The 18,389-nt window shown below is 40.1% G+C and overlaps 1 protein-coding gene across 4 annotated transcripts in view; it reads right to left on the bottom strand.

Moving 5' to 3' along the window:
• Positions 1-16,760, bottom strand: part of EFL1 (elongation factor like GTPase 1) — a 125,125-nt gene extending 108,365 nt beyond the window's left edge. For all 4 annotated transcript variants that reach the window (XR_001817514.2, XM_017502247.2, XM_037729129.1 and 1 more), the window contains exons 1-4: positions 16,628-16,760; positions 15,698-15,807; positions 12,816-12,883; positions 6,562-6,646 (exon numbers count right to left, since the gene is read on the bottom strand). Coding sequence is in view for 3 of the 4 variants with exons in the window: in XM_017502247.2 (XP_017357736.1) it covers positions 6,562-6,646; positions 12,816-12,883; positions 15,698-15,788 (244 nt within the window). In the remaining variant the exon portion in view is untranslated. The remainder of the gene's footprint in view (positions 1-6,561; positions 6,647-12,815; positions 12,884-15,697; positions 15,808-16,627) is intronic.
• Positions 16,761-18,389: the final 1,629 nt, after the last annotated feature.

The following is an 18,389-nucleotide window of genomic DNA, read 5'->3' on the forward strand; positions in this document are numbered from 1 at the left end:
CTCAGATAGCAGTAACTTTCATCTCATATGCCAAGATTCCACCACTAATGAATTCCTAAAACACTGGCTGAAGCACTCCCAAGTGTACTCTAGACTATGCCAGTCAGACAAAGGTCTTCACTAGGCATTCACAAAATGTGTATACAGCACAGTAGCAAAGAACTACAGACAAGAAATCATCATTGCCTTTATGCGATTGACAGTTTAAGAAAGATAAATAAGGCCGGGAATGGTGGCTCACGCTTGTATCTTAGCACTCTGAGGCTGAGGCAGGTGGACCACTTGAGGCCAGAAGTTCAAGACTAGCCCGGCCAACATGGCAAAACCCCATCTCCACTAAAGATGGGGCTCAGTGGGAAAGACTGCCATTACTTAGCAACAGACTGCCTTCTTCAGTACCATTCCTCCTGGTCTTTTCATGCAAACTGCTTTATGAAGAGCAACTGCTCTGGCTGAAACCACCAGAGAAGGCTCCAACCCGAGAAGATCGTGGAGATCTCCAGAGAAACTCCAAGAAGTCAAATAACCAGAGCCCTGGAGCAATGGTCCACCATATCTCAGTTGAGCCTTGCACTGTCAGATCTCACACCAGTTCTTCCAGCTAACATTTTCAATAAGTACCATGGTCTCAACCAAGTAAACCAGAGAAAAACAAGCATGTCTAGCAGTGGTCTAGGGTCCTATCGTAAAAAATTAAAGCTGTGAGATTCTTAAAATCACTCAGTATTTTCTTAGCCTAAGCCTTTATTTCATAGGAAAACATGCTAATGCCCTCAAAAGGTAGGAGACTGAACCAAGGTCCAAAAAGAAGCCAGCCAGAAATACACCTAGAATCTTAGTCACTTCTAGGGTCTTAGATTCCTTCATCCTTTGCAACTGGGGACTTGCCTGTTCATCTGGCTAAACTCCAAACTTTAGAGTGGGTAAACTTCAAGCACTTTCCTACCCTCTGTGATACTACTTGGACCTGATACAGAAGTTTCAGACACTGGGTCTCCTGTCAAGTTCTTTACAGAGTCTAAAAATGCACTTGTACAGAAATTTCAGGTTTCCTATACAACAGTGCTTTTATCTTTTTTTGGAGTTACAAATCTTTTAGAGAATACTCAGAAAAATGAATACCCACCTACCTATCTATGCTCTTCTAATTACACATCCATTTCCAGATTCTTGGAAATTCATTCAGGAAGGGTAGGTTCAGATCTAAAGAGGAACTGAAAGCTAGTGATACACCAAGTGTTTCCACCTGAAAATCTACATCCTAAAAAATAAGTGTCTAATCAAACAATAGAGCTGAGAAATACAGCCGGCCTTGGAGCTCACATCACATGCACATATTAAAGGTTCAGCGAAGCCCTCCCTGATAGAGAAGTCTGTCCAACTCTGTTTAACCTGGAGTTTTTCAAATGTATTTAATGGTGAGAAAGAGTTAATACCATGATTAGTCACACAACTGACTAAGTCTTGGCTCAGCTCTGAGCCAGGCCTCCCAATTCCCCTTTCAATGCCTTTTCATCTTAACCCTTTTTAAACAACTGTAACCTAAATTTCAAAGGTTGGGCGAAGAAGTTCCCTATCTATTACAGAAAAAAAGTCCATAAGCACAGCTATTCTGCTGTGACTTCAGCCACATGATGTCCCTTTTAAAAATGCCATTTACTACTTTTGTGTGTGTGTGATCAAATTAAAAAATACATAAAGACAGGTATAGGGTTTATCATGCTAGATGTTTTATTATTGCTAGTGGAAATTATTTAAAAAGTAGAGAATGTATAACACTATTCAGGAGACAAAATTTTTTAAGCATCCTAAATGATCTTTCCTTAACAAAGTCCTGAAACTATATATTGAACTAATCCCTGCAATAGCATTCAGGGACAGAAACTTCTGCTGCTTTACTTCCCAGGCATTCCAAACTAAACCACTTCATTTCAAGGCACAGATCTAATCAGTCAAGCAACAATCCAATCTTTTCATGTTCCAGGGAACTGAAAAAAAAAGTTGGAATCCCAGCACTTTGGGAGGCCGAGGCAGGTGAATCACGAGGTCAAGAGATCGAGACCATCCTGGTCAACATGGTGAAACCCTGTCTCTACTAAAAATAGAAAAAATTAGCTGGGCATGGTGGCGCATGCCTGTAATCCCAGCTACTCAGGAGGCTGAGGCCGGAGAATTGCCTGAACCCAGGAGGCGGAGGCTGTGGTGAGCCGAGATCATGCCATTGCACTCCAGCCTGGGTAACAAGAGCGAAACTCTGTCTAAAAAAAAAAAAAAAAAAAAGTTGGAAGACCTGAAGTTAATTATGGAGGATATCTTCCAGACAATTTCTGCTGCTCATAGGCAGTTATGGGAAAAGAATTGCTCCCTGGCCCATGGTTTTAAAGTGCCATAGATAATTGTTTCACAGAAGGTGCACATTTGTCACTAGTACCTGCCAAAACATCTCTGTATTCAGTAAAACTTCATGTAAGGAGATTAGTGTTCAACTTCTAAAACATTGGAAATGCTTACTAAAGCATACATAGAAAGCTGATGAGAGAAAACTTCCTGTGAAATAAAAAAGAAAAACTGAACTGATGGATGAAGATCTGAACCTCCTGCAAGTGTCTTATGTTTTAGTGTATTGGTAGAATATTTTGCCTGACAATAAAAATAACAGAAATATGTTATCTGAAGATATGTTCCTGACTAAATTCCTTATGTATGAACTGATAACAATTATATACATAAATTATACCCCAACTAAAAAGTAACACAAGCCTCCCTCCACAGGAAATGACATTTATTTATTCATTGATTTATTTATTTATGAGACAGGGTCTCACTGTACCATTCAGGCTGGATGCAGTGGCACAATCCTAGCTCCCTACAGCCTCAAACATCTGGGCTCAAGCAATCTTCCTGCCTCAGCCTCCTGAGAAGCAGGGACTGCAGGCACACAAGGGTAATTTTTATTTTATGTTTTCTAGAGATGGTATCTTGCTGTGTTGCCCCAGCAGGTCTCAAACTGCTGTCCTAAATGATCCTTCTACCGTGGTCTCCCAAAGTGCCAGGATTACAGATGTGAGCCACTGCACCTGATTTCCTTTTATACCTTAAATCACTACTATCCTTTTATATTTTAAATCAATGTATAACATGTTATAAATCAACTAAGATGGCTTATTAGTTGACAGAATTGTAAAGGACAATTGTAAAGCTGACATAGGTAACAGGGTAACTATCTTTATGAGGAGCCTGCCATAAGGAGAGGTGAAGGGTGGTTGACTGATGGTAGGTGTCAAAACCAAGATGGGGTCAGGCACAGTGGCTCACACCTATAATCCCAGTGCTTTGGGAAGCCAAACAGGAGGATCACTTGAGCCAAGACCAGCCTGAACAACATAGTGAGACAACCATCTCCATAACAAATTAAAAAAATTAGCCAGGCATAGTGTCACATGCCTGTAATCCTAGCTACTCAGGAGGCTGAGGCAGGAGGACTGCTTGAGTCTACGAGTTCTGGGCTGCAGTGAGCTGTGATCAGCACTGCACTCTAGCCTGAGGGATAGAACAAAACTCTTATCTTTAAAAAAAAAAAAAAGTGACATGGGTTAGGAAAGAGAAAGGGAAAAATGATCTAAAAATACCTATGAATAGCAAACTGATTAAGCTTTCTTTTGCTGCACAAACCCAATCCGAAGGCCTCTCCAGACCTTCCACCAATGTGAGACTAGACCACGTACAGACCACTTCTGATTACATTTTGCCTCATCCACTTTTGTTTTTTCTCAGTATGATGCCAGTCCACATCTGCCACTCAATACTGTGGCCACACCCTGAACTCTAACATCACTGAGAACTTCCCTACCTTTGAAGGCCTGCTGTGCATAGACAGTAAACCTAATAATTACACATCCACGTTGTCTTCATTCCTTTGATCACTGGCAGTTTTGCTTGAAAGGGTATAAGAACAAGAGCCAGAGTAAGAAATGCTGGAGTAAAAAAAAAGGTCGGTTTACTTCTTACTTACTCGCACTCTAGCCTGAGTGATAATCTCTCTATGCCTAGCATCGCCCTGGAGACAGAGTCATAGATAAAGGACCAATTTCACACTGCTAATGTATGTCATTACTGTAAGACGTGGGTCCTATCATGAGATAAATGGAGAGAGTAATTGTATATTGACTAAGTATTAGTCAATACTAAATAGTAATTTGACTAAGAAGGGGGAAGGGGGAACATGCAGAGGAATATGGAGCTGAAAGAAGGATTTATGTATTTTTTAAGACAAGACAGACTTGAGCATGCTTAAAAGCTGATGGTTACAAGCCAGTACAGAGAGAGAGGTGGAAGATACTGAAGAAAAGACCAGAAACAAGGTAAGTCCAGAGCACAGGTTTTTGCCAATGACAGGAGGCAAGCAAAAAATGCCCATACCACTTCCTTTTGAGGTACAGTGGCAAGCAGTTGAGAATTCTTCCCTTTTCTGTGAAACAGAAGAATGTCTGCTAAGATTGTGGAGGAGGAGATGACAGGTAGGCTAAAAGAGATCATAAGGTTTAAAATAGTCGTTGGGCAGAATGAGCAAGACCTAAGAGAGAGAGATGGAAAGTCTGCCGGCAGTCTGGAGGACCATTTGAGAACCTAGCCCAGGTACAAGGAAGAAGACATGTAGAAAATTAGCTTTATCCAGGATTAAAGTTTTGTTGGGAAAAATATGACAGAAGGTCAAGAACCAAAGAGACTGAAGACGCTGGCAAGGTTGTCAGTGAAAAGACAAATCTGGACTGTATGAGGCAGGAAGTGAATGAAGAAAGAGGCTGATGGGAGTCAAAAAACTAGAGAACACTATGAAGTCAAAGAATGGGTACTTCATTAGTCAGGTCAAAGAAAGAGCTGAGAGAATCAAAGATCGTAGAGAAGGAAGCATTTAAGTGTGAAATGTCAAAGATGGATAGCTCAAGGTGATGCTAAAATCCAAAAGGTGGTCATGACAATGGATAGGTGAAGTGGAGAATCAATGATGCTGGGAGGATAAGCTGTTGAAGAAGTCATCCTCAGGGATGGTAAAAGCCACCTTAGAGGATTCAGGTGAAAAGAAAAATTATGAGACCAGGTACCAAAGTCACTAATGAACAGGGACCATAACCAAGAGCTGGCAATGATTGGAAAGGTGAATAACTGGATGGTCTGAGTCTTGAAAGGAGCAGTTTGAAAATAAGGGTAGGAGAGTTAGCTTTTCTGATCAGATCTGGGAACAAAAAGAATGGCAATCCCATATCCTAACCCAGAGATATACAGAACATGAAAGAATGAGTAGCATTCACTTGAAAAAAAGGACAAGGCAGGCAATGTCATCAGAAGACAACCAGGCAGGAAAAAGGAGGAAACATCAATAAAAACAAAATTGAGGATGCAGGGATGTTTGTTTACCTTGGAATGTTTTCAGAGTAAATTTTGGTAAGGAAAGGAATGATGGGAGATTGAAAGAGGGCGTCAGAATCACAGAGAAACATGGGGAAGAGACTATAAGAGAGGCCAGATCGTGTGGCTTACATCGTGGGCAGTGAATGAAGACGGGAGGGATGTAGGTAATGCTGGCCTCAAGACGTCCACAGCAATCCCTGGTGGAAAGGAAATACTGAAGCCTCCAGAGAAATTAGCTGTGGCCTGACTTCCAAGAGACTAATGGTCCAAGTAAATAGGCTGGAAATGTTGGTTCTAGGGCTACTACCACATGTTAGAAATTACTCTGTCCTTGGGAAAGTGTGTTAACCTCTCTGAACTCCATTCTTGCATGTGTAAAATAAGAGTAATACCCGTCACAGAGCTGCTGTGAAGATTAAACAAATTCATGCGTATGAGACACACCTAGCTCAGAAGTGAGCTATCGTGTACCTAGTTTAAGCCTAAAATCAACTGAATGCTTCACAAAATAAAGCATTCTTAACATACCATTTTTTCCCTGTACAATGACATATATAGGAAACATTTGTTTTAACAGCTGCACAGTATTTCACAGCTTGGACGTATCAGTTTATTTAACCATTCTCCTCAGGTTGTTGCTATTTTTTTCACGAATACAAAGTTTTTAGTGAATGTCAGTGACATGTATCTCACATACTTACATGACTATTTCTGCCAGATAAATTCCTACAAGTGTTACTATTAAAGCAGTATCCTCGTTTGAGAAAAGCAAGCTGGTACTTATCATGGCAGTCTACCTTTAAGTAAATAAGACTCCAAATCTAATATGCAGGCCAGGCCATGAGGCAGAAGAGTAAGGCTGAACCAGCGAAAGTCCTAGGGCTCCTGACTTTCCTTGTGAAGAAATCCATACAATCACCTGGTGGAGGGGGCAGGTGTGAATTGCCAGTGCTTCTGCTCTCAAGCCAGTCAGAGGTTTCCATCTGCATCCAGGCCGGGACAGCCTGACGCTGACAACAGATCATGTCGACAGGCCAGAATAAAATATGTGGAATATAAGCAAAGAAACTGAGGCATGCAATTTATTCAGAAAGAGAGAGGAAGACATGTAAAATGCAAAACTCTGTTTCTTTAAAACACAAATTGATTTACCTGTTGTATAATGTAGTGAAATGGCACTAGATTTCATAGTGATCCCTCGGACCTGTTCATCTTCTCTGCTGTCCATGTACCTTAACTGGAAAAATGCAACATATGCATCTTTACTTTCCAAAGAATTAAAAATGTAACATTAAAATTTGCTGATTTAGATTTGTTTTAAATACTTAATTTTTTATTTTTATTTATTTTGTAGAGATAGTGGTCTTACACCAGTCTCGAACTCCTAGCCTCAAGTGATCCCCCACCTTGGCCTCCCAAAGTGCTGAGATTACAGGTGTGAACCACTACGCACAGCTAATACTTAAAATGTAAACCATATAGAGCCTCTCTCTTTCTCCCCTTCTCTGTCTCACTTTTGCGCGCAAGTGTGCGTGCACTCTCTCTTGCTCTCTCTCTCTCTCTCTCTCTCTGTCTCTATCTATCTATCATCTATATATTTGAGACAGAGTCTGATTCTATTGCTCGGGCTGGAGTGCAGTGGCGCGATCTTGGCTCACTTCGACCTCCGCTTCCCAGGTTTAAGCGATTTTCCTCGTCTCAGCCTTCCAAGTAGCTGGGATTATAGGCATGTGCCACCAAAGCCAGCTAATTTTTGTATTTTTAGTAGAGATGGGGTTTTGCCATGTTGGCCAGGCTGGTCTTGAACTTCTGACCTCAGGTGATCCACCCACCTTGGCTTCCCAAAGTGGCAGCATTACACTGTGCCTGGCCCTCTCTTTTTTTTAAGATGATGAGGGCTGGAGAAGTGAAGCTGGTTGAGGGGAAGGGAACATGACAAATTAAAAAACATTACTATTAGGAACTCATAAATGTATTCAAACACTGCATATCATCCCCTGAGTGTTGCTCATCCAAGTATCAGCCATGAATGATGGGGCAGTTCAAGAAAAAGTTACAGACAGTAGCATTTGGGGGAATTCTTTCTAAACACCAAGAACATAGCCATTATTTTCCTATTTATAGGCTGTTTGACAAATTCCAAGCAGAGATTGAAACACAGGTCTCTAAAGACAAGAGAAGTCTCTACTCCTTTCCCAAATGAACAGATTTTCAATACACCTTTTTAAAAACAGAATACAGTAGAAAATATTTGTAATACGACCATTTAGTTGATGACTTTCATATTACTGTACTGTCCACAAATGAGGGTCTCCATCTCATTCTCTAGGCCCTGCAGTACATGAGTACGGAGTGGTTTCTCTTAAATGAAGATCCCATCCCTTTCCAACTCCTTAGAACTAAGAGCCAGACTAACCTCCTCCTCCTTTCTCCGAAATGATCTTTCCCTTATCGTACCTCCATTCTCTCACTGCCAAACTTTTGAAAAATTCTTAACATTCCTATTTACTCATTTCTTTCATTCAAAGCACAGAGAATAATTTGTTGACATGAACTGCCACAGTTATTCATCCAATTAATTCTGTAATTTTCAGAAAGGCTTCCATTTCCGCAGCTCTGGCAAAATCAAAGTCCTAAAAGCTATCAACGACCTCTTTGCAATCCTTACTTTTCTTGATTCCAGTGCAGCATTACACATAGTCACTCTTTGTGTGCATGTGTGCTACACGCATATGTGAAATTCTTCCAAGACTCTGAAATCTCTTAATTTACTTCCCATCTCTCCTCAGACCCCACTGCTGTTCCCTTCACCTCTCCAACCTCTCAGTCAGTCCCTCCTTCAAAAAGTCTCAGTCCCTTGTCAGTCTTCTATGAGGTATGTTTTTAAGCACTGAGTTGGTATGAAACATTTATAATACATAACAACAGAACGAACCCCCGAGTATGCACCATCCCATTTAAAAAGGAAATAAAAAGTTTGTTACTTTTGAAGAACCCTGTGCCCCTGGCTTATAGGTAACCACAATCTTGAATTTTATCTTAATCATTTCCTTATTTTATAACTTTTAAAAATGAGTGTGTCACTAAGCAATATATCATGTAGAGTGGCAAGTTTTAAGCCCTATATTAAGAATCATACTTAACATAATATACTGTCACTTTTTCTCTGCTCAATATTGTTTGCCTGAGATTCACCTATGGTGATGTAATTCATTCATTGTTATTAATCTGTAGGACTCCATGTCACAAATCTACCAGACCCATTCATCCACTGTATTACTGATGGACATGGAGACTGATTCCAGTTTTTTGTAACTATAACTGAGCTGATATGAATAGCTGTGGGTCTCTTGTACCTTCCCTACTGGAACTTCTGAGTTATTAAATCTGCACATTTTCAACCTAACTAGATAGTTCCAAACTATTTTCCAAATAGGTGGACCGATCCACAGAGGAGGAGTGCTTTCTTTGATTCATAAGCTCAACAGCTGATATTGCTGGACTTTATTTTTTAAATAAGATGGGTGATAAAATAGCATCTCATGGTTTTAATTTACATTTCTCTTATTTTTAATGGGACTAAGTATTCTTTTATAAGTTTCTTGTATTGGTCATTTAACATTCCTTTTCTGTGAACTGCCTATACAAGGTTTTTGTTCACCTTTCTACTGGTTGTAATACAGATTTATTTTGTTTTGCATAGGAGTTATGTATAATCTCTGAATGTTAGTCCTTTGTCAATTATATATGTGTTAATATTTTTCCCAGTTACTAGGCTTGTTTTTTTCAATTTCTTTCCGGCATCTTTCATAAATATGTTCTTAATTTTAAGGAGTTTAATTAACCTTTTATAAAATTGTTTGCACATTTCTGTCTTAAGAAATCTTCCTTTAAGGTCATAAAAATATCACCCCACATTATTTTCTAAAAGCTTTAATTGTGCAATTCATTTGTGTGTGGTGTTAAGTAGAGGCCCAATTTTTTTTTCCACATGGATAACCAACTGCCCAAGAACCACTTGGAAGGTCCATCTTTGTCCCACAGATCTGATATGCCAGCCTATATATCTGTGTCTGTCTCTAGGTGTACTATTCTGAGCCATCAGTCAATTTTATCCTTTAGCCGATTCTAGGCCACAGGTTACAACACATCAATACATTCATAATAAGTCTTGCCAGTGGGTAAGATGTATTTCCACACCCTACTCTTCTTCAGTCGTGCCTCAGCTATTAATTGGTTTATTTGCTCCCCTGCATATATTTTAAAATCAGCGTTATCAAGTTCAAATTTTTAAAAATCTGTTGGAATTTTTACTGGAATTGCTGAATCTTTAGATCAATATTTTTAAAATATCATTTAAAAAATACTGAGTCAGCTAATAGGTGAACATGGTATATCCTTCAATTTAAGTTTTCTCCAATATCTCACAGGTTTTGTTGTTATTGTTGTTGCTTTTGTCGTTTTTTAAGAGATGGAGTCTTGTGCGATCCACCAGGCTGGAGTGCAGCTGCTGTCACAGCTCACTGCAGCCTCAAACTCCTGGGTTCATGCAACTGTCCTGCCTCAGCTTCCTAAGTAGCTGGGATCAGAGGCATGAGCCACCATGCCCGGCACAGGTACATTTTTTTATGCTATTTAAATGGTCTATGTTTTAAAATTGCTGTATATTATCTATGTATTGCTTACGTATACTTCAATGGTTTTCATATCCTGAAACCTGACAAAATGTTAGTAATATCCTAGCAATTTATTTACATTTTTGTTTTCTTCCTTTCCAAAATTCACTTTTTTCTTTCCAGCATTATCACTGCAACTAGAACCTCCAGTACAATGTGAAGTAGAAGTTACAACACAGCCAGCAGAAGGGTGCAACAGCCACTCTTGCTTTATTCCTGGCTGTAAACAGAAATGTTTTAACACTTCATCATTAAGCTCTACCTTCATTGTAGGTTTTTAAAATAAATATCCCACACCAGATTACAGACATTCTCTTCTGTAACTATGTTGTGAAGAGGTTTTATCACAGATACTGAATTTTACTACATGTCTTCCGTATCTGTTGAAATGATGATTCTCTTCCTTTAATCCGTTAATATAGTGAAATTACCTGTTAAGCCAATCTTGAATTCCTTGGGATAAACTCAATTTGGCTATGAATTACCATCTTTTTATACTATGCTGAATTATGTTAGTGAGGATTATAATTTTTATATCCACAATCATAAGGTTGGTATGCAACTCTCCTATCTTGTATTATCCTTAACAGACTTTTGATATCAAAGTTATGCTACCTTCATATGATTTGGAGAATACTCCCAATTGTTGGTTTTTTTTTTTTTGCTATATTTTGAAATGGTTTAAGTAGGACTGAAATTATTTGTTTCTTGAATGTTTGGCAGAACTAGAGAGTTAAATCATCTGCGTCTTTTCTTTATGGAAAGGTTTTTGCCAGGCAATTCAATTTCTTAAATGACTACAGAATAATTCAAGTTTCCTATTCCTTTTTGACTCCATTTTAGTAAGTTATGTTTTCCAGACATTTTTCCATTTTAGCACTTTTAAGTTTACTGGCATAAAGTTGCTCATTACATCCTATTATCTGATTAACTGCTGCAGCATTTTTCTTTCCTGTTATCACTTACTTCTGCCTCCCCTCTTCTCTTCTTGATCATCTCACTGGTATTTTATCAGTTGTATTACTCTTCTTTAAAGTCATTCATTCCAAAGTATTTATTTACGTATACCATGCTTTGCATATGTCCCAAGTACAGTGAGCTACATTAGAAACATTAGCAGGTCAAAAGCATCAAACGTTTCTCAACAATGTCACTGAAAAAAGCGTTCTAGTCAAGATCATCAAAAATTGTCTATATTGCTAGTAATTTTTTAAATTAATAGACTTTATATTTTTAGAGCAACTTTAAGTTTGCAGAAAAATCAACTGAAGGTTCCCACATACTCTCTCCTCCCACCCACACAGTTTCCACTATTATATCTACCTTGTATTAGTATATGGTGTGATACATTTGTTACAACTGATGAACCAAATTGATGCATTATGATTAATAGTTTACATAGTCCACAGCTTACATTAGGGTTCACTCTTTGTATGTGCTAATTGTATTAATCTTTTCCAAAACAAACTTTTGGCTTCACTGATCCTTTCTATAAAATGTCTGTTTACTATTTCATTAATTTATGCTTTAGTATTTCCTTTCATCTACTTACTTTAGAATTATTGTACTTTCTCTAAATTCCCAAGTGGGGAAAATATAAGCATTTCATTATTTCACTCAACCTAGCGTTTTTCAGCCTCCTCTAGATAGTATCTTGGGCCAGCTTCCCTCTCAACCCACACATCAATTGCCCAAATCGACCTTCAAGTCTACTGGGTTACTCTGTGGATTCAATTTTGCTTCCACATCTCTTCTCTGCATTCTCTGTCACCTGATAAGCCCTGTTAATCATATCCTAAATTCATTACGGAAACGAATATCTCTATTTTTTTACTGCCAAGTAAATTATTCCAAGCCCTTTCAACTCATAGCTACAAATAAGGATCTCTTTAATTGTATTTCCTCAAACACTACTTTCAAGCCAGATGTGGTGGCTCACACCTGTAATTCCAGCACTTTAGGAAGTCTAGGCAGGAGGATTGCTCGAGCCCAAGAGTTCAAGATCAGCCTGAGCAACATGGCAAAACCCTGTCTCTACAAAAAATACAAAAAAAAAATTACCCAGGTGTGGTGGTATGCACCTGCAGTCCCAGGTACCCGAGAGGCTGAGGAGCACCTGAACCCAAGAGGTCAAGGCTGCAGCAAGCCATGCATGATCACACCACTGCACTCTAGCCTGGGCAACAGAGTGAGTTCCTGTCTCAAAAAACCCATTATTTTCATCACAATCCTCAGGTGTAAGCAGCTTTCCTTTGACACTTAGGTTAACTTGCAAGGTCTTCTGTAATCTTATACATTTTTCTCTGCCAGTGTATTTTCTCTCTCACTAGTTTGTGGGCAAATGCTCCACTCAAAGCACAATACACAAATTAGACTTAATCTATGTTATTCTCATCACCTGGTAGCTTTTCTGTCTTCTCAAACCACCCAACTTATTCACCTACAAAGAATCTTTTTCCATGTGAAATCTTCCACAATTGTGTATCATTTGCTTATTGCAAAAACTCACTTTTCCACTTACAAAATATTAATATAAAGCAATACAAAGCAATATAGAAGTAACTGTTTTTCTCGCCAGCAATTTTAGCTTGCAAAAGAAATTGGCAGCTTTTAGATGCAAGAACTATGTTTTATACCCTTTTGGATCACTAAAGAACAAATAAAATTGTTCATTACATTATTGACAGCTATAACAGAAATGCAGCAAGTATTTATAAAATAATAACATACCTTGCCTGCTAGACGGCTGGAGATGATTCCATTGCTAGATATAAGACAGTCAGCCAGGGTAGTTTTTCCTGTTAAAATAAAAGAGCAACATCAATTCGAATCTATGTCTTTTTAAAAAGGGGTCATGGGATGGATCATACCTACAGATTTAAAATCTGGTCATAAGAATTGGTTTAGTAAAGATTTCCTATTTACCTATGCTAGGTGACAAAATACAAAAGAATTTTATTAGACTTTTGAACAGAGTATCATCTGGAAGGACACAGATGCTAGCACTCTAATAATGCTGCAATCTGATCTCCAACCCTGTGGGTCTCATCAACCTCATCTGAAAAGTTGTCAATCAACTTCTCTTAGAGAATGTTTCTGAAATTGAGGCAGACTTTATATAGAGAAAAACACACACTTTTATGTGACAAGGCAAACCACAAAACTAATCAAAATATAGAATATCTGACAACTTTTACAGTTACTATAATTTGCCCTCTAAGAATTTAATCAAGTTTATCACAATTACTACATCACTTATCCCTTACCCAGAACCGTGACCATGTGTATCAACTTAAGCCCCTGACAGCATAGAATGACAAAAAAGACAGCAATAATTTTTGTCTCTGAAAGGCATACTGAGTAAAACATCATCAATAAAAAACTGAACATACTCTTCTGCCATATCTCCCCATGTACGGCCTCAGTTGGCATTTGCTAGTTAAACTGTCTTAAGAAAATACCTATTCATCAAAGAAATTCAGGAACTTCATATCTGTTTGCAGTATAGCCCTACTGTTTGCAATATACTATACTGTAACAACCAGTGAAACCTAGTAGCCAAATCTAAACCTCGGAGTCTACTTTATAACAAAAGAATCTTTGTATATATTTGTAGTTACCTTTATTAAACAGACTACATACAACTAACGCCTATGCAATTTTGTGTGGTATAAACAGGTGATTCCGTTTAAAGAATGTCATGGGTATGCATAATTACTACGACTCGGTTGGAGTAACCAAAGAAGGGTTTTTTTCCTTCAAGACAAGTCTTTATTGCATGTTAGGAACTTCAGCAAAGCTATGGAATCTCTGTATAGTTCAAACCAGAGACCAATCAGTAGGAGAACTGAAGATATTTAACACTGTGTTATCTGTCTGCCATGTAAGTATGTATTAGCATATAATCCTAGAGCATCACTTTTCTGCTACTCAATAAAGCTGAATTTATTCTAAGTACATCAAGTATATACCTCCTTAAAATTATCAAGCAAGCAGGAACTGTGCTTTATTCATGGCAGTAACCCCAGGACCAGAACAAGGCTTGTTATACAGAAGACCTTCAGAAAATACTTGTTGAATAAACGAATCACAGGTTTTCTAAGATAGCACCAATTTAACATAATTTTAAATTTGTTACACCCTACTGACTTTCCACTGGATTAAATTCATAAATAATAAAACCGTTTTATCAGCCTCTATGTTCTCAAAATTCGAGCATTTAATTATAAAAACTCATGGAGGCAGGGTTACTCACTGGATTTGAACTAAAACTCATTCTCTGTTGGCTTCACTTGTAAAGTGATCCACTATCTTTCAGTTTCCATACTCACTTCACTTCAGCTCTTATATCAACGACAACAGCCACCTAACCTGGGACTTTGGATCCACCCTAAGTGTGTCCACCAGTCTAATCTTTCTAATGTTTTATTTGATTGCACCATCCCTGCTCTGTTTTCCCCCAAAGGCTCCCTACTGCCTAATAGTAGATGTTAAAGATCGTTTTCATGGTGAAGGCTTTACCTTCCCTCTCATTAACAGATTTGATCCTATCGCCTATAAAGTGGGTATAGTTCTCATCCTGTTTTACAGATGCTGTATACTGAAGCTCAAAAAGGCAAAGTACATAACTTAAAAATGGAGATCTGAACTCAGGCTGTCTATCTCCGAGCTGCAGCACTTAACTCTTAACCTAGTTCCCAGCTGGCATGAGTAGCTCTATGAGATATGACTCAGTCTGCTTCTTCACCTCGACGACTAGTCCTTCACCTTCAGGACAGGAAACAGGCTTTATTTCACATGCCCATCCCCATCACTTTGCTGTGGCTACCTAAATTACAAAGAGGTTTGAAATCAAGAGGCGGCTTAGTATGAAAGAGTGCTATGGAATTACAGCAGTATCTGTCAGAAGCACATACACCATGCGTTAGCTATCTCTGTCTTTCCCATGTGCTGGGCTTTGACCACATAAATTTCCTTCTCCCCTTGATGACACATTCCCACCTGTAATGTTTATCTCCATTTGCCATCTTGAGCCCCGTTCAAGTGTAATCTCTAATACTAATTATGTTGGAGGCTTTTTCTTAACCCCCCACTTCTGGATCATCTAGTTCTCCTGATCTTAGAGTCTAATTTTTTCTCATGTTTGTTTCATTTTGCTCTGCCTCACCCTTAAAACGTCCTCTGCAGCTGAGCTGGTGCCCTACTCATAAATCTCCACCTTCTGACATACTTAGCAAAATATCTTGAACTTAACAGATGTTTGATAAATAGCTAATGAATTAAATAGGATCACTTACCACAGACTCCAAGGACATTATGTCAAGACTCTAGATGTTTTATATGTAAAGCCATTTCAAAAACAAACACTCAAGTGCTGGTTTAAAAAACATGGTATGCTACATAGAAGAATGCTACTCACTAAGTAACCGTGTTCATTTCAAATGCTTTATAGCAAAGCAGGCTTTCCTAACGCCACAGAAAACTTTTAAAGGAAAGAAGACCTGCTTCTTAACAAACCGCAGCCTCAACTGCCCAGAGCTTCACTCCACTGAGACATACAGAGACACACCTCCCTTATTTATCAAAATAAGCCATTTAAAAAGGATTCTTACCATGGTCAACATGAGCCAAAACACAAATATTCCTGATGTTGGCAGTGTTTTTCTGGAGTTGAATCATCTTATCCAGGCTGTTGAGCACCATGGTTACTTACTTCCTGAGACTAAAAATAAAATATGTATTACAAATGGCCTAGAGGCTAAAGGTCGGGGCAAAGAAAAAAAATAATAATAAACGCTGGTAGGTGGCAAGGCTTCTCAAACCCCTGAAACCAAGACCCAGTGAATGCTTATTGATGAGATAGGCCCCCTAGGCCTAAGTCCAGTTGGAGCACTAAAGTCAATATCCTACCACGATTATACTTAAGGAGTTTGCTCATCCTTTCGGATCTGAAGGCTGCGATGAATCACGCAGCTCGTGGGGGCTGGGTGTACAGTGATACCAGTGACTCTGCCGGTGAGGGAGTACTCGAGTAAACTTCTCCAGGCCAATGACCACGTACTTCAGGAAGCGTGGCATGCAGGAGGGAGAGAAGATGCAGAAGAAAATACTCCCTTCCTCTCTTCAGTCTTCCCCCAAGCCTCTCATTCTGACACTCTCGCTCGTCCTCGTGCGAGGTCAAATGCCCAGCTTTATTGCTGCCCAGGGAGCCCGAACAAAGTTTTGGGTCACGTGCGTATCGTCCAAGCAGGTGCACTGCCGGTCATTCATTCCTTTCTAAATAAAAAGGAAAAAGCTCTACGCTACACGCCGTTCATTTCTGCAGGGTCTCGGATTCGTTCTCTTTGAGGCTCCCGGGTCCACACGGACCGGCGATCGCCCTGGCTCCAGGCTGGAAGTGACACTCCGGGGACCGCCGCTCCCAGCCCGCGATCGGCCTCAGCCCCCCGTTCCCGGCACACAGCCGCAGCGAGCTGGGTCCTCCAACACCGCCCAGAGGCTGGCCGAGGAGGAAGCCAGCCCCAGAGCGAGCCCGCACTCACCAGCTACTGCAGCCCCGAAAGCCCTCCTCCTCTCGGTCCCGGCCACAGTGAGAGCTTCCGCCGAGAGCTCTCGAGTCCCGAACGCCCGCGCGCCAGGGGGCGGGGCCGGCGGACGCTCGACCTTTCACCTGCGCCTCTGACGCCGCCGGAAGTCCGCGCCGCGTCCGTCCCCGTGCGTCTTAGCTGCCTTGACCATGGCGGGCGCTGGAGGAGCGGAGAGGCTGCAAGTGCTGAGGCGCCGTGGAGGAAGCCGTGGGAGGCAAGAGCATGAGGAGCTGGTGCCTGTGTCAGATTTGCACCTGCAGGTAGGAAACGGCTGGTGTAGTTGGGGGCCGGGGCTTGGGAGTCGACCTAGGGCCTAGGTGCACGGAGCCGGCTCCTCGGGAACCCTGAGAGTGGCGGTCCCCGGAGATGAAGGGACGAGGGTGCAGCGACATCCCCACTTATCCCGCTCCACGAATACTCACTCCGCACCCGCCGGCTACCTGGGGGTAAAACGTTTTTTCTAAGATTCCCAATCAAGGATGCAAAGTAAAATGCCACCTGGGCCAGGTAAATAATATGTGTGAAACAGCGACGGGATATAAGGCTGGTGAGTAGCGGGATGTGATCCTACTGGGAGAGTGCATCTCCACCCGCTCCACCCTATCATCCCACACCACAAAGGTGAAAAAGAGCCGTGCTCAAGGCCCTGAGTCTGCAATCCATATCACACTTTCTTTCTTCTCCAGCTTTCTGTCTTCCCAGCTAGACCATATTCCCATTCCCGTCCAGGCAGCACTTATTTGAGATCCGCCTGACTGAAAAGGCAGCACGTAGTCCCGCCCGCAACCCCAAACCTAGAATCCATCTGTGAGTCCTGCCTAACAACCTTCCATCACCTATAAACTCAGTCTTCTCCTCCCTCAGCTTCACTGTTGACCCAGGAATGAGATCATTATTTGCCAAATACATATGAATGTGTCAGTCCCTTCGTATTTGTAATCCCCTTCAAAGAAAACACCTGCTTGTTGCGAGCAGTTTTTTTTTTTTTTTTTTTGGATAGCCTCATCATAAACACAGTTCGTAATTAGATGTAGATTAAAATATCAACAAATTAACTGGGTGTATCAATCTGCAGACTGGCGTGCAGGAGAAAATTTTTACTTTTTTCTAATTTATATCCAACGTAAGTTCCTTTCTCATTCAACTGTTAGGAAATTCAGTCTTCATTATGTTGAGGGCTACCCTTGGAATGGTGTGATTTTACTTTCGGCTTTTTTTTTTGGTTGTGTTTTGTTTTTTAAGGGTTTTGTCTTTATTTTACAATAATGCAATAAATACATGAGGTGTTATATAAAAATCTAAGCAAAAATATCTATGCCTTCATAATTCTATCTTCCACAGATAACAAATGTTCTTTAAGAGTTGTTTTACATATGCATTGATTTTTTTTAACCAAAAAAGAGAATCTTCTGAGCATACTATTCTACAGTCTGGTTTTTTACTATTTACAGTATCACCATCTTGCAATGACCATGCATAAAGACCACCCTCATTCTCCTAAATAGCTGTATACTATTAGCTTATGTGATATATTGGTCAAGGTTGTTAGTTATACATAACATAATCTCCTCTGGTTAGTTTAGGCAAAAAGGAATTTATAAGGAATATATATATACATATATAGTTCACTCGGAAGGACTGAAGAAATCATTTTCAAAATAAGCTTCCAGGAGAAACCTCCAAAAATTTTACCACAGAACAGGACTGACAAGGGAGC

Source organism: Cebus imitator, unplaced genomic scaffold (assembly GCF_001604975.1).
Source record: "Cebus imitator isolate Cc_AM_T3 unplaced genomic scaffold, Cebus_imitator-1.0 Scaffold295, whole genome shotgun sequence".
Lineage (NCBI taxonomy): Eukaryota > Metazoa > Chordata > Mammalia > Primates > Cebidae > Cebus > Cebus imitator.